Genomic DNA, 15766 nt, shown 5'->3' with positions numbered 1-15766 from the left:
ATCCGTTGGTAACCCCTTATTTACCAAATCTGTAAACTTCTCTAAACTCTAATAAATTTGTCAAATGTGATTTCCCTTGAATAAAACCATGGTGTCTACAGATCAGGCTTTACAATTTTCTGAAATAAAATAAGACTTTCTTAATGGTAGATTTCAAATTTTCCCCCAATAAGTGACATTAGCCTAACCATTCGGTGATTCCTCACCTTCTCTCTCATCCATGGTTACCTGCAGATCTGCTGAGACCACTCCAAAATCTGGAAACATCGGAACAGAACTAGGCTGTTTAGCCAATTGAGACTGTACCATCATTCAGTAAGATAATGGCTGATTGGCCACCTCAATGTCAGTTTTCCACAGTATTGACATCAAGGTTTATGTCAGTAGTCTCCAGAAATCTATCAATTTCTGTCTTAAACATGCTTTATTGAGTTTCCACAACCCTCTGGGTGTGAATTTTAAAGATTCACCACCTTCTGAGTGAAAAGAAATCTTTCCTCATCTCGGTCTAAAATGCCCTATCCCTCATCCTGAACTTATGTCGCCTGGTTTTAGACTCACCAGTCGGTGGAATTATCTTATTTACGTTCACCCTGTAAGAATTTTGCACATTACAAGGAGGTCACCCCTCATTCTTCAGAACTCTAAGGAATACAAACCCAGTCGTCTGAATCTCTCCATTCTGGATATTGTACTTTCTCCAAGGCAAATGGAACCCTGCTTCAATAAGGGTCTGTATAACTGCAGCAAGACATCTTGACTTGTGTACTCAAATCCATTTTCAGTTAAGGCTAACATATCATTTGCCTAAGTTTTTGTACCTGCACACTAATTTTAAACAAATTATGAACAAGGACACCGATGGTTTTGGATACTCGCACTTCTCAACCTGCTACCATTTAAGAAATATTGTTTTGTTGGGGAAGTGAACGTACTGAAGTTTTCAGATAACAAATTAGATGTGAAGACAACTGGTAAGGGTAACAAAGGGATATGGATAGGATATGCGAACGGGCAAAAACTTGGCAGACGGAGTTGCATGTAAGAAAATGTGAGGCTATGCACTTTCAACTGAATATTATTTAAATCACAAGACTGTAGAAGGCAACAACACAGATTTGGAAGTTTTTGTGCATGAATTACAAAAAGTAAGCAGACCAAGTTCAACAGGTAATAGGAAAAATGAATGGAACAGTATATTAAAGCAGGGAGGATTTACATAAACAATACAAAGCACTAGCTGGAATACTGAGTAGTTTTGGACCCTCTATTGAATAAAAGATATGCTAGTATCGGAGGCGGTCAAAAGGAGGTCCACTCGATGATACTGGGTATGGAGAGACTGTCAAATGGGGATTCGTCAAATAGAATTGGCCTATATGCATCTGAATTTAGAAGAATGAGGGGCAACCTTATTGAAACATACAAGGTTCTTAAGGAGCTTGACAGGGTTGATGTGAGAGGTTGTTTTGTTATGGGGGAGTCTATGAGACAGCATAATCTCAGAAGAAAACACTTCAGACAGGGATAAGTGGCAAAGTATTCTCTCAGAGTAGAGAGAGTCTGTGAAATTCTTTGCCGCAGAGGGTTGTTGATACTGCTAATTAAATATATTCAAGGATGAGATAGACAGATTTTTAATTAGTGAAGGAGTCAAGCATTATGGAGAAAAAGCAGTAAAGTGGTTATAAGATCAGCCATGATCTCATTGAAAGGCAGAGCAATCCTATTACCTGTTGAACTTGGCTGCTTGCTTTTTGTAATTCATGCACAATACTAACTTCCCACATCTTTTCGTCTTATTGTTCAATTATTCTTTGTTTTATACTCTGTCCAGTAACATAAATCCTGTTAGATGTCTTCGGACTCATTATTCCTAATCTCAAGACATACTGATCTGAAATCCTGGTCTTCTGGGTCAAAATCTTTCCTCAATACAGAGGTCAACCTATCAGAGCCATTCCCCATCTCCTTTGCCATGTAACCTGTCTTTTCCAAATGTATTGTACCCAGCAATATTTATTTCTTAACATGATTACCTGCAAGTACACTCTGGATTAAAAAAAAACAACTGGATAACAAACGTTTCTGTTTGTGCCACCACTTCATCCAACTTACTGTGGATGCAATGCATATTCAGATAAAGAGTCTTTTATTTAAACTCCTATTAGATTATATTAGTTTGTTAATGCAATAATACCATACAATTTTGTCCCCGCTCTTCTTGTCTTTGCCCAAATCATTACATTATTCTATTGCCTCAACATTTTTCTTTCAATTTTTAAGTCCAAATCCTCCCACAACCTCTGCTAATTTAAAGCACTATCCAAAGGCCTTGTTAGATCCAGGACACGAGTCCCAACCTTGTTTATATGGAGCCCATAGAATCAAAACAGCTCTCACTTGCCCAAGTATTGGTGCCATTTCCGGTCTGCCTACATGGGTGGTAGATACAGGAGTTGAAGCATTTAAATGTGTGGTGAAACTCTGAGATTTACATGGATTATTTTAATACTGTTTACTGCATGTTTCAGTTTTTGGAAATCTAACTGGAACAGAAGGGTTTTTCTACATGTTTGGAGTTAACAATCAGCTTTTAAAATGACAATGATCATAAATCCAAGCAAAAGGAAGTTAACCAATGCTCCTAAGCAACTAGCCAGAGGGATTAGGAGAAGAATTTTGCAGATTCTGACTTTCATTTTCAGTCTGTGCTGGAAAGTCATTCGAGACAGAAGCATGTATCAAGCTCCAAAGTGCTGAGAAATTCTTCAGTGGAATCACATGTACTAAGCAGCATTCCTAAACAGTTTATTTTAAAAAACTCATTTCAAATACAAAGTTATTAATCCCAGACTGGGGCACTGGGACACAACTGGGCGAAAATTTCACCACTTCTTTTCCAAGGTATTTTGGTAAAAATGAAAGGAATTGAAGCTACATTAGTGATAGTACAGCACTGAAAGGAGGCTAAGTCAGGAAGCTTACAATAATAATTAAGCGTTATCTCCAGTTCCATTAGAGGAGTTGAAATTTTAATTACATCAAGCCTACTTTAGTATTAAAAAAAGTTTCTCTCCCTTGGAAATAAGCTGAACTAGGTCTTGCTACAAGACAGCACAAGATGTTCTTAGAACTGCAACAATATTTGTAAGTTGCACCATAGTGTCCTGATTCTAATACAACACTTTTGCTTGTGTTCGATCTTTAAAGAGTGTGTTTGGAGTATTTCTACTGTGTTTAAAAATCTTTAAATTTGTGTTATAAGAGAATGGACTGGATTTTTTCTTCTATAAATTCATTTCAGTTGCTAATAAGTTTTTTAGTTTTATTGTTAAAAAATGACTGGAACATTGCTGATATTTTTGTAAAAGATCCTATCACATTTAAAATGATCGGTATGTCAGGGATTTGACTTGTCAGATACTGACATAATAAGTGCTGTAATCAACAAGCACAAGTGCACAATCCTTTATCCAGAAGTCCAAAATCCAAAAAGCTCTTAAATACAAAGTTTTTGCGTGAACAGGTGACCCAATGCCATACCCACTTGACCCATGTCACTCAGATATGACATGGTGGCGTGGCTCAGTACTGGCAGGCATCAATGGTGTCTCAGCACTTGTACTAGTCACACGTGAGTCTGTTGTTCGGTAAGATGCTTTTTATTTCACTGAAAAGGTCATTTATTCTGAAATCTGAAAAATTCCAAAATTCGAAAAACAGTTGGCCCCAAGGATTTTGGATAAAGGATTGTGTTCCTGCACTTGAAGTGCTGATTAAGAACAGGAAAAGAGGTTATCGGTGAATGGTTCCTTTTATGACGCAGAACAACCAGCACAGAAACAGTTAATCAAACAGTCTGTTTCTGTGCTACAAATTTCTGTATGATTCTACAAGGTAAATAGAACTTTTATGTAGGTGTTCAAAGTTTGTGAGAAGATTTGTAGCTCGGGTGCTCGTTGTTGTGGTTGTGTTCGCCGAGCTGGGAATTTGTGTTGCAGACGTTACGTCCCCTGTCTAGGTGACAGCCTCAGTGCTTGGGAGCCTCCTGTGAAGCGCTTCTGTGATCTTTCCTCCGCCATTTGTGGTGGTTTGAATCTGCTGCTTCCGGTTGTCAGTTCCAGCTGTCCGTTGCAGTGGTCGGTATATTGGGTCCAGGTCGATGTGCGTATTGGTTGAATCTGTGGACGAGTGCCATGCCTCTAGGAATTCCTGGCTGTCCTCTGTTTGGCTTGTCCTATAATAGTAGTGTTGTCCCAGTCGAATCGAAAGAATCCACTATGTGTCAGATACAGACCACCATTCATCAACCCACACAACCAGACAGAACGGATTCAGGATGATCCAGGTAATGATTGCAGACGCTCACAGCAGACTTCGCAAATACAGACAAGAAATTGTGCGCCAAAAAATCGTTAATTTCAAAAACCACCAAACAGGAATGGACCCGGACCATAGAACAGGCCGTCACCATAGGACAGAACAGGACCACACACCGCAAAACAAAAAGCACGAAAAGAAAAAATGGCCAAACTAACACACAATAGAGAGGACACCACAACACACTCATGGATTAGAAACCTCTCCCACAGACACGGAAAGAACAATACTGGCCAAGGGACTCAACGACAACCACAGGGACGCCAAGACAGCAGACTTCCTAGCAGCACTAGAATGCACACTCAGGAACAATGGACTGACAGAAGAGACAAAACAAAGAGACAAAATATCATATCTCTGATAACAAGGAAAAGACAAACACATAACCTCAACACCAAGGAGAGGGAAACACTAAAATCACTAAGAAACAAGAAGAACATAATCATACTACCAGCAGACAAAGGCAGAATGACGGTCATTCTGGACAAAGTAGACTACATTCAAAAAGCGCAACTACTTGCAGATACCAACACCTACCAAAAGAGGGAGTTTGACCCCACCCCACAGCTCACCAATAGGATAAACAACACACTGAGGAACCTACAAAAAAAACGGACAGATAACCAGGTTTGACCAACAAAGAATGAAACCTGAAAGCAACGACACCCCCAGATTCTATGGACTACCTAAAGTGCATAAACCAGACATCCCACTCAGACCCATAGTATCACTACCAGGGACACCATCACACAAACTGGCTAAAGAACTACAACAGAAATTGAAACACCTGATCAACAGATCCAGACACTCTATACAATCAACACAGGAATTCTTGGACATCATCAGAAATATACACATAGACAAGGAAGAAACCATGGTCTCATTCGATGTAACTGCACTGTTCACCTCTATCGACAAAACCTTAGCCAGAGAAATAATATGCTGGGCATACAGAACAGACAACAGGACGTTGAACCTATCAACAAAGGAGGCATACTCGAACTACTGGACCTGTGCCTCACAACACAATTCACATTCAACAGCCAAATATATGAACAAATCAACGGCACACCCATGGGCTCACCCATCTCTGGACTCATAGCAGAAGCGGTAATGCAAAGATTAGAACAAACAGTCTTACCGCAAATTCAACCCAAACTCTGGGTCAGATATGTGGATGACACCTTTGTAATCATTAAAAACACAGAAATAGAGAACACACACCGGACCATCAACGCCACACTCACAGGTATCCGATTCACTAGAGAGGAAGAAAAGGATAACCAACTCCCATTCCTAACGTGATGGTACAGAGAACACCTAACGGAGAATTCACCACAAAGGTATATAAGAAAGCCACACACACAGACCAAGTCCTGAACTACAAAAGCAACTACCCCAACACACACAAAAGAATTTGCATCAAAACACGGTTCAAAAGCGCCACAACACACTGCAGCACACCGGAACTGCAAAAAGAGGAAGAAGAACACCTATATAATGTGTTCGTCAAAAACGGATACCCGCGCAATTTCATCAACAGATGCCTAAGGGAAAGACAACAGAACGAGGACATGCCGCAACCCAAAGGACTAGCCACACTACCATACATCAAGAGCATTTCCGAACTGACAGCCAGACTACTGCGACCACTAGGACACATAACAGCACACAAACCAACAGCCACTCTCAGACAACAACTCACCAGAACGAAGGACCCGATACCCAGCATGAGTGAAACCAACATAGTGTACAAAATCCCATGCAAGGACTGCACAAAACACTACATAGGACTAACAGGAAGACAGCCAACGATCCGCATCCATGAACACCAGCTAGCCACGAAACGACACGACCAGCTATCCTTAGTAGCCACACACACAGATGACAAGCAACATGAATTCGACTGGGACAACACTACTATTGTAGGACAAGCCAAACAGAGAACAGCCAGGGAATTCCTAGAGGCATGGCACTCATCCACAGATTCTATCAACAAACACATCGACCTGGACCTAATATACCGGCCACTACAGCGGACAGCTGGAACTGACAACCGGAAGCGGCAGATTCAAACCACTACAAGTGGCGGAGGAAAGATCACAGAAGCGCTTCACATGAGGCTCCCAAGCACTGAGGATGTCACCTAGACAGAGGACGAAATGTCTGCAACACAAATTCCCAGCTCGGCGAACAGAACCACAACAGAACTTTGACATTAACCATTTGTCAGATTGGCACTTTCATTAACTAACTTTCAAGTCCTCAGTTTACAACAGCGGCTTTCATTTACACTGATTCAATACTAGAAATGCATTGTTTACAGATTTATAATTAATTCCATAGGCTGATTTTGGGTGTATATAAAGAAAGATTTATGAATGCAGGTTAAATGATGTAATATGTCCAAAGAAGTACAGTTTTAAGATATGTATCATAATTCCAGAAAATACATTTTTTTGGTTTTGGTATATTTGAATATGTACCTAGCAAACACAATATAATGTTATTCCCAAATGAGAATAAATTCATATCTGAAATAATTCACATCAGGTATATTTGGTTTTGGCGAAGTAATAAGGATGACTGAGTAAGGAATTGAACAGTTACGAAACGACCCTAAATTCAATTCAAACTAACAGAATATACTAATTGCAGCACTGCCACAAATTGGATTTCACAGTCATTATAACCGTATAAAAATGTTAAAAGACACCAACAAACCTCTTTAGGTATTCGGAGCAGTATATCTTTACAGCGTTGGATACAAGTCACTGCGTTCACATGATCACACTGAATCACAGCCTAGCAATGGAGGATTGAAAAAATAAAATGCATAAACAAAACCAGATTACAATGATTCTGGACAGAATTTTGTGCTGCTGTCTGTGCCATACTTGGTGGCTGGGGAGGAGGCATTTAATCAGGTGTAAAGGGGGCAAGTCGGTGGGAATCTCGCCACCTTCTGAACATTGCCCCAATTAAGCTGGGTAACAAGATCTGTAGGTAGTCTTCCCATCCTACTTTCATTTGAGGCCCCCAAGTTGGAAACCTGTTCCACTGAAAAATAATTGATCTGAAATTAAGCTTGCCCTGCAGAATTTTTATTTCAAGTAATATTAGTAACATGCTTTTGTACTGGCTTGCACCAAATGATTTGTCACCAGAAATCTTCTAGGCTGACATTTACAAAGGAAAAAGGAACGTAAAGAGGAGAGATTGGTTAGGCTGCCCAAGAGGGACTTAAGTGCCCTCCTGCTCATAAAACAAATCTGCAGAGAAATAGAAAATTTCACTCCAGGGGATGCAATGGCAAAAGTTCATTTTTCCAATGATGGCGGTAACGACAGTTGTTCATAGCGCCACTATGATTGACTGACTAACCTTTATGCTGAAACGCTTTCACACGTATTATAATGACATAATATTCTACTTTATTGTATATGTGGCAGAGGGAACGGAAACCACTGTTTTTTTTGTTTGGCCATACTGGTCAAGAAGGGTACCAAGCATTTCTGAAGGTCATATCAAACCAACCTATTTATCAGAAAATAGCAACACAATCTACAGAAAATTCATATAATTTCAATATCGTAATTAAAGACACACACATACTGATTCTGCCCGATAGGAGTGGACTTTGAAAAGGTCCTTTTCCACATCATTCTTAAGGACATTTATATCTGATTGGCCATCATATCCAGCTAGTAGCTTTGCATACAATACCTCCAAACTCTGTGGGAACAGATGCAAACTGTTACAATCTTTCCATCAGAAAAATTCTAACCTCTAACCTTAAATATCACAATACAAAGAATTTAACAGTTTCCCAATTGCAATTACAAAGAAGTCCTATTTATCTGACATTAAATAAATGTCACTTTACTGAAGGGAGCATATTTCTGAGAGTGTTCTTAACCACTGCAGTGAAATTAATTAGAATGGAAGGAACAGTCAGAATCAGTCAGTCATAAATGGAACTTGAAATGTAAGGCAACTACTAATAATTTGCTAATGATATGGAATTTAATTATAGCTCTAATATGCTGCCTCAGAATCATTCTGGAGTGTTTCAGGGGTTATAACTAATCTCCTTAAGTCTGCTTTCAAAGAATATCTGTAGGCTGGTCAACAATATTCTCTCAACCAATGGTAAACTTCTCATTCTGCATGAAGAAAAATTAACACTCCCTCTTACCTCATTAACTTCTTATCTGAAGCAGAGTGAAAAGAATCCCAGAAGTGGAAGAAACTGAAGAAATAGCACAAATACATGCACCTGATACTGTCCAACAATAAATCACAAAACATTATAAATAAATATTTTACTCCCAAATATGTTAGAAAAATCTGGCAGGTGCCAATATATCAGAGTTGATTACTTGGACTGGGGCACATCAAAGCTAGAAATTGAAATATTTTCAACTAGACTTTTGATGTTTCCAATTTCTTTCCATCCTCTCCAAAAGAAAAAGTGACTACTACTGGTATATATTTACAAAGATATCAGCAACACAACAGCACTTAATCAAGTGCACATTTAATTATTTCCTCCTTTTTCTTATGAACACTCTGACCAAAAGCTGGTATTGCTGATCCCGTTCACATTAGCTGATATTAACTGCTCTCACTCTTCAGGTAGTGTTTCTGTCCTTCAAATGTGTCATTATCATTCCTTTTATCAAAACAAACACAAGTGTTTGACTTCATTTAGACTAGTAAATCATTTAACATTCCTCTCCTCTCCAAAGCCTTCAAACATGATATCACTTCATAAATCCATGTCCATCTGACTAAATACCATATCTTAATCAGTTTGATTTGTTTTTGCCACAGTACTGAAACAACTGTTATCATAATCATAAACAACACTGTACATTACTACTGTCAAAAATTGCTGTATATTAACCTTGAAATATTTTAAGATTTATTTACATTGGCACAGTGGCTCAGTAGTTAGCATTGCTGCTCCACAGCACCAGGAACCCAGGTTCAATTCCACCCTCAGGAGACTATGTGGAATTTGCACTTTCTCCCCATGTATGGGGTTCCTCTGCATACTCCAGTTTCCGACCACAATCCAAAGCTGGACAGGTTAGGTAAATTGGCCATGCTAAATTGTCTACAGTGTCCAGGAATGTGCAGGTTAGGTGGAGTAGCCATAGGAAATTCAGGGTTACGGGGATGGTGTGTGCATGCGTGCAGGAGGAGGGGCGAGTCTGTGGTGGGCTGCTCTTCAGAGTGTCCATGTGGACTTGATGAGCCAAGTGGTCTGCTTTCACACTGTAGGCATGCTATAATTGAATGATTTCCAAAATATTGATAGCATTTCTTATGATAATCTCCAGAGTATCTTGCTAACTGAAGAACACAATATTGTGCAGTTATCTCTGCTAATGACATGTTTCCAGTCCCAAATCTTTCTGATAAGGTTGGACCTCATGACAGATATATAAACTAATCGTCTAAGTTTAAAACGTACTCCCAAGGGAGGAAAAGAAACCACATCTGGATGGAAAAGATCCATGTTGGTCTCAGCGCTCTTCAGATGCAAGTTAAGAGGGCAAGAGCTTCCTAACACTTTAGGTACAAAGAAGGCTTTTCCCAATATCTACTTGTCATTCTGAACCATCCGTTTGTTCTCCAGGACTAGTAAACTATTCTATCTTATCATGGGTCAACATTCTTTCAGCAACAAATTTAAGACGTGTTGCTCCTGAATTCCATATCTATGAAATAGTTACAGACTGTAAATAAATGATGCCCAAGGACTGATTCTAGTGTTATTGGGGGTTCGTTTCCGGTTTCCAACATAAAAATAGACAGCTTATTCTGATGGACTTTTTTCAGTTAACCAATCCTCAACTTTCACTAATGTATCACCAACTACTCAGTTGAGCCTACAGACAAAGCAAACATTATATAGAGGGATCATTTCATTAGCACTTTACTCTTTCATGTAATTGTTGAGCTACTGTCATAAAAAAAATCCAACTAAGCTTAAGAAAAGGTTTTATGATAAAAGAAATGTACTGTCAGAGCCAAGTCCAGAAATCCATCTGCCAACAAAGGTTTCCTACAATCCAGCCAGCTTTTTCCAGTTTTCATGAACATCTGTAACAGAAAGTAGGAATGTTTTACAATGTAATCTACCCACAAAAATGAATGCACTTATAAAACCATGTAATTTGATTTTGCACAAACATACAAAATCAGAAGTAGGCCATTTGGCTTACTGTGCCTGTTCCATCATTCGATAATATCATAGTTGATCTGATTACTACAGTTGGACCCCTAGAAAGAATCTACAAACTCCTGTCCTAAAATTATTCAAGTAGTCTGCTTCTGCTGCCTTTTGAAGGGAAAAAAGATTTCTTCTCATCTCCTCTCTGTCCTACATGGTCAACACATTATTTCAAACAGTGACCCCTAGTTAAATTTGACCACAGCAGGAAATATCCTTTCCACATCCACACCTTCAAGACACCTCAATTACTTGTATGCATCAATCAAGTCACCTCTTTCTCCTCTAAGTCTAAGAGATACAAGCCCAGCCTACACAAGTTCTCCTCATAAGCCAATATGTATGGCTAAAGTATGCAGAGTCCCTGACTACAGCTAACTCAGTGAGATTCTTTGGTTCACTGATGGTAGGAAATCTGCCATCCTTACCTCACCTGGCCTACATGCAACACCAGACGCACAGCAATGTTGTTCACTCTTAACTGCCCATTGCTGACATAGTTAGTGATACACAGAGCCAATAAACGAATGGTTAAAATGTAAATTTAGACCACATGAAATATTAAGGAAAGCATTTACAATTCTGAAATATTTGGGTACAGCACATCTCAGACACTTCATCTATTTATATCAGCATCAATGAATGGCATTCTGGCAATCACATGCCCTTTCCTCAGGGACACATTATCACATAGCTCAAGGAACTTGTCCATTTCCCCATCCTCAATATCAGCAAAATGACTCAGAGCATTGAAATGATACACACAGGCACTAGACTTAAGCATTTAAGGCTTCAGCACCAAACTAATATAGGTTTATAGCAGCAATAACTGTTCAATAGCCACCCCCTAACTACCCATTTTATGCCATGTGTTATAATTGATCTTATTATGTGCATTTGTCACTTTGGTCTAATAAGTATGAAATTCAATAATATCAAGGCTGCCTTTCTTCAAGAAATTGCAATATTTGTTAATTATAAGATTGTCAATAATAAATAATTGAATTTAATAACAACAAGTTTTCTTCAAATACATTGTATCGATTTAACCTTATAAAATTTAACGGAATTTTAATTATCAATGCAAACACATTCCAAATATATTTTGTCCAGGTAAAAATAAAACTAAGGTCTTACTTGCATTTTAGTTGTGCCTTCACTTCCCTCAGAAAAAGTTTAAAGCACTTCATGGTCAAATAATTCCTTAAAGTACTGTAACTGGTTTGTAATATAATCAGATATAAAATTATTTCAAAACCAAACATATCTGTCCCGTCCAGGAAGACACTTTATCAAATTCTATCAAATACTACAGCTCAAGCTCACCAGTACTTGTCTTTGCAGTGTCACTTCATTGGGTTCAGCACAGTCATACAAACAGACCAACTTGCATGCCACATGTCGCACTGAAAAGTGAAGTATCATGAACTTAAAATACTGCAGTGAAACTTGCTTTTTCATTTTAGGATTTTCTGTTTTTAGTTTCTGTCAAGGTTGCACTAATGTTGTATAGTTGAATTTAATCTTCCTAAAAGTGGCATTCACAATCAGATTGCCACTCTTGTCCTATACAAAGTTAAAAATCACACAACATCACGTTTAGTCCAATAGGTTTATCTGGAAGCACTAGCTTTCGAAGCGCTACACCCAAATAAACCTGTTGAACTGTAACCTGGTGTTGTGTGATTTTTAACTTTGTCCTCCCCAGTCCAACACAAGCTCCTCCAAATCTTGCCCTATATACATGGCCTATCCCAGAACTCAGGGTTCCTGGCCTGAACTTCCAATTGATCTATTGCACAAATGCAGAACATACACAGTCAAGCAACACTAAAGCACAGCATTAGCATTTAGAAACAAACCAGGTCCTTTTTTCAGTCATAACTGCCACTTTCCAGTCTTTCAAGTTACATAGTTTCTTTGACACTGACAGAAGGTAATGAAAGGATATGTCAAGTATCCAACCATCTGGAGGAGGAGGTCTGGCCGCTATGACTCTAGTTGTTTACCACTACCAACACTTTAACACATTTTATGCATCTAAGTACATGTTTTCAAATAACCTGCAAGATTATGTATTATTTAGGGCCTATTTGCTGACTTAAGGGAATGAATTAAAAACAATCATATTACATTTTATGCTCTCTTCAACATAATTGCATATTATCATTGTGTCAACATTGATGTCAGGTGTTGGCTCGTGAATAGTAATGATTGGCATTGGCTTCCATTACCATTGTGAAGAAAGTAAGGCAAGTGTCATCACCCAAGAGAACTCCTGAGTTCTAAAAAGAAAACAGTTTTTAATTTTTTTTGCAGTTTTTAGATTCATAGTTATGAGGCACTCAACAATATAAAGTATTTTTACTTACCGGTTTAATTTGTTGCAATATCTAGGTACTGATTTACACTTATTAGAATTTAGCATTCCGTACAGAAATGTTACTTTTTGGTTATATATTAAAAATGTCCAAATCCAATATAGCAAACTACAAAACAACAGGTTGGCTTATTTAGCTAAAAACCTCAATGTGTGATGTCATAACATTTGTAATGACATGCTGTTCACAGAAGTATTTTTGGTTTGGGATGTACATTCAAGTCAGTATGCTGTCAGAAAACATATGAACATATATTTGAGCATTTGAATTAGGAGCTGGTAAAGGCTATTTGTCTCCATAAGCCAGTGGCACAACCAAGGTCAGGGTTGATCATATTACTGTACATTCCTGTCTCCCCATGGATAACATTTTATACTTTATCCAGGATCTAATTCTGCCTGAAAATATTTCATTGCCTCTGCCATGCTGGGGCAGCACGGTGGCTCAGTGCTAGCACTGCTGCCTCCCAGCACCAGGGACCCGGGTTCAATTCCCGCCTCGGGCAACTGTCTGTGTGGAGTTCGCACATTCTCCCCGTGTCTGCGTGGGTTTCCTCCCACAGTCCAAAGATGTGCAGGTTAGGTGAATTGGCTATGCTAGATTGCCCATAGTGTTAGGTGCATTAGTCAGGGGTAAATGTAGTGGAATGAGTCTCTGTGGGTTTCTCTTCAGAGGGTCAGTGTGGACTTGTTGGGCCAAAGGGCCTGTTTCCACACTATAGAGATTCTAATCTAAATCCTGCTTGATTATATTACGTATTTCTCAACTTTCTGTTACCACATACTTTGTAATAAATCTTAACATTTCCCCAAAAACAAACATTAAGCTTACTGGCCTATAGTTGATTTTTATCTCCATTGTTTTGTGAATAAGGGTTTACCAGTAGCAGTTTTCCAATCCTCTCATACAAGAATCCTTAGCTTCTGGAAAAGTAAGAATTTTGATGTCTATCTTTATCTTCGACAGTTTACAACTATTCCAAGATTGATGTATTTCACAAATTATCAAAGCACATTCAAGAAGTCTTGATACAGATCAAAGTTACCGATACAGATCAAGAAAAACAGTGATGTTAATATTGAATCCTTGGAAGTCCAATTATGTCTTCCTTCAGTCTGTAAAACAGTTCTGCACCGCTTCTGCATTCTATGTTACTTATTCAACTTCATAGCCATACTGCTATTGCCGATTTTACAACAAGATGTTAACTTTGCTGACAAACCTTGTATGCAGGCACTCAAACCTGTCGCCTTCTGAACTTTATGCACTCTAATCTCTCAGTTTAGAATGAAGTCATATCTGCTCATCTTATTAAAATAACATTATCACCTATTCCAGATTTAAGGTTGTTCTGGCAATTTCCAACTCCAATTAAAGTTGTTAGATCTGTGGATGCTTGTTTGTGTTCATGGTAGACTGAAAAAGTCAGGCGTTCGCACTCAGGTGAAGCAAATAATTAAGACAAATGGGATGTTGTCTTTTCTTGCACTACATTTTGTTACCAATCCTTGAATACAAAGATGGGTTAGACCCGAGACAATAAGAGGGGGCGCTGGTATCATCTTGTGTGCCAAACTCTACTTTGCAAAAGCTAAATGTCAATTCTCAAACACCTCCTCCGATCTCCCTAGATCATGATCTCACCATTGAATACCAAGCTGTTGTTATTTCCAAGGTTGTCACTGACCTCATCTCCTCTGAAGATCTGCCCTTGACAGCTTCCCAATTTATAGTGTCTCACCTACACCTAGGCTGCCCAAATAAATAGCACTCCTCTGGAAGACCCAATGTTTCAATCTGTTCCTGACGCACTGAACTTCAGACATGGAATTCAGTTCCAACTCTGCTGAGGTAAACCTGTCTGACTTGCAGAAATGCCACCTTCCCCAGAGCCAATACCACGTCCGCAGGAATCTAAAGCCCTATCTTTCCAAGCATGCACTCATCTTTCTTATACTGCTATTTCTGTACTTGCACATGGAGCAATCAGAAGATTACATTTTTGATACATTTTTGAACTTTAAACCTAGTTTCCCCTAAATTTTGATTTCAGGACAACATCCTCTTTCTGATCTAAGGCTCTTGCCAAACAGAATGCACTATAACCACTGTGACATCCTTAATCCTGGTACCACATACCAACATGGAGTTACACTGACAGCCCCAGAAACGCCTGCCTGTTCCCATAATTAATGAATGCCCTGTCACTACTGCTCCTCCTTTATATTTCCTCCCCTCCTGTACAGTCAGATTGTTTGGAAAAGCCGGAAACTTGCACTCTCTGCAGGAGCCAGGCCATCAGCCTCCAAAATGGAAAACAGGTTGGTCACTGGGATCACAGGGGACTCATGTATAAGTTTGCCTGTTTCTCTTGGGCTGCCTTGCAATCACCGATTCCTTTTCTTCTTCCAGTCCTTTGAGATGTGGCATGACCACTTCTCCAAACATGCTATCCACACAACTCTCGGCCACTGCACCACAGTGTCTCCAGCTGCTTCTTGAATTTCTGGAAACCTAGAGTTTCTGCAATTGAGAACACTTCCTGTATTTGTGATCATTTAGGACACAGGCAGGCTCCAATACTTCCCACATATCACAAATTCCATGCATTTGACCTCGCCTGTCATATGTCTTAAATACACTTAAAAATACTCCCCTTATCTGAATTTTAGTACCCTACTATTCTAGAACATAGAAACACATAGAAAGGTACAGCAGAGAACAGGCCCTTTAGCAGATGATGTTGTGCCAAGGATTA

At 39.0% G+C, this 15766-nt stretch overlaps 1 protein-coding gene across 6 annotated transcripts in view; it reads right to left on the bottom strand.

Annotated features, from left to right (window-relative positions):
• The window catches only part of tex11 (testis expressed 11), a 254948-nt gene that overhangs the window by 197231 nt on the left and 41951 nt on the right, over positions 1 to 15766 (bottom strand). For 4 of the 6 annotated variants that reach the window (XR_011964123.1, XM_072595189.1, XM_072595187.1 and 1 more), the window contains exons 6-9: positions 11954 to 12033; positions 10417 to 10497; positions 7999 to 8118; positions 7108 to 7188 (exon numbers count right to left, since the gene is read on the bottom strand). Coding sequence is in view for 5 of the 6 variants with exons in the window: in XM_072595189.1 (XP_072451290.1) it covers positions 7108 to 7188; positions 7999 to 8118; positions 10417 to 10497; positions 11954 to 12033 (362 nt within the window). In the remaining variant the exon portion in view is untranslated. The remainder of the gene's footprint in view (positions 1 to 7107; positions 7189 to 7998; positions 8119 to 10416; positions 10498 to 11953; positions 12034 to 15766) is intronic. The other 2 variants (XM_072595190.1, XM_072595191.1) reach the window with 1 other exon arrangement.

The sequence above is a fragment of the Chiloscyllium punctatum genome, chromosome 25 (genome assembly GCF_047496795.1).
Source record: "Chiloscyllium punctatum isolate Juve2018m chromosome 25, sChiPun1.3, whole genome shotgun sequence".
NCBI classification, from domain to species: domain Eukaryota; kingdom Metazoa; phylum Chordata; class Chondrichthyes; order Orectolobiformes; family Hemiscylliidae; genus Chiloscyllium; species Chiloscyllium punctatum.
The sequence above is the reverse complement of the archived record's forward strand: the minus strand, read 5'-3'. Positions and strand labels throughout refer to the sequence as shown.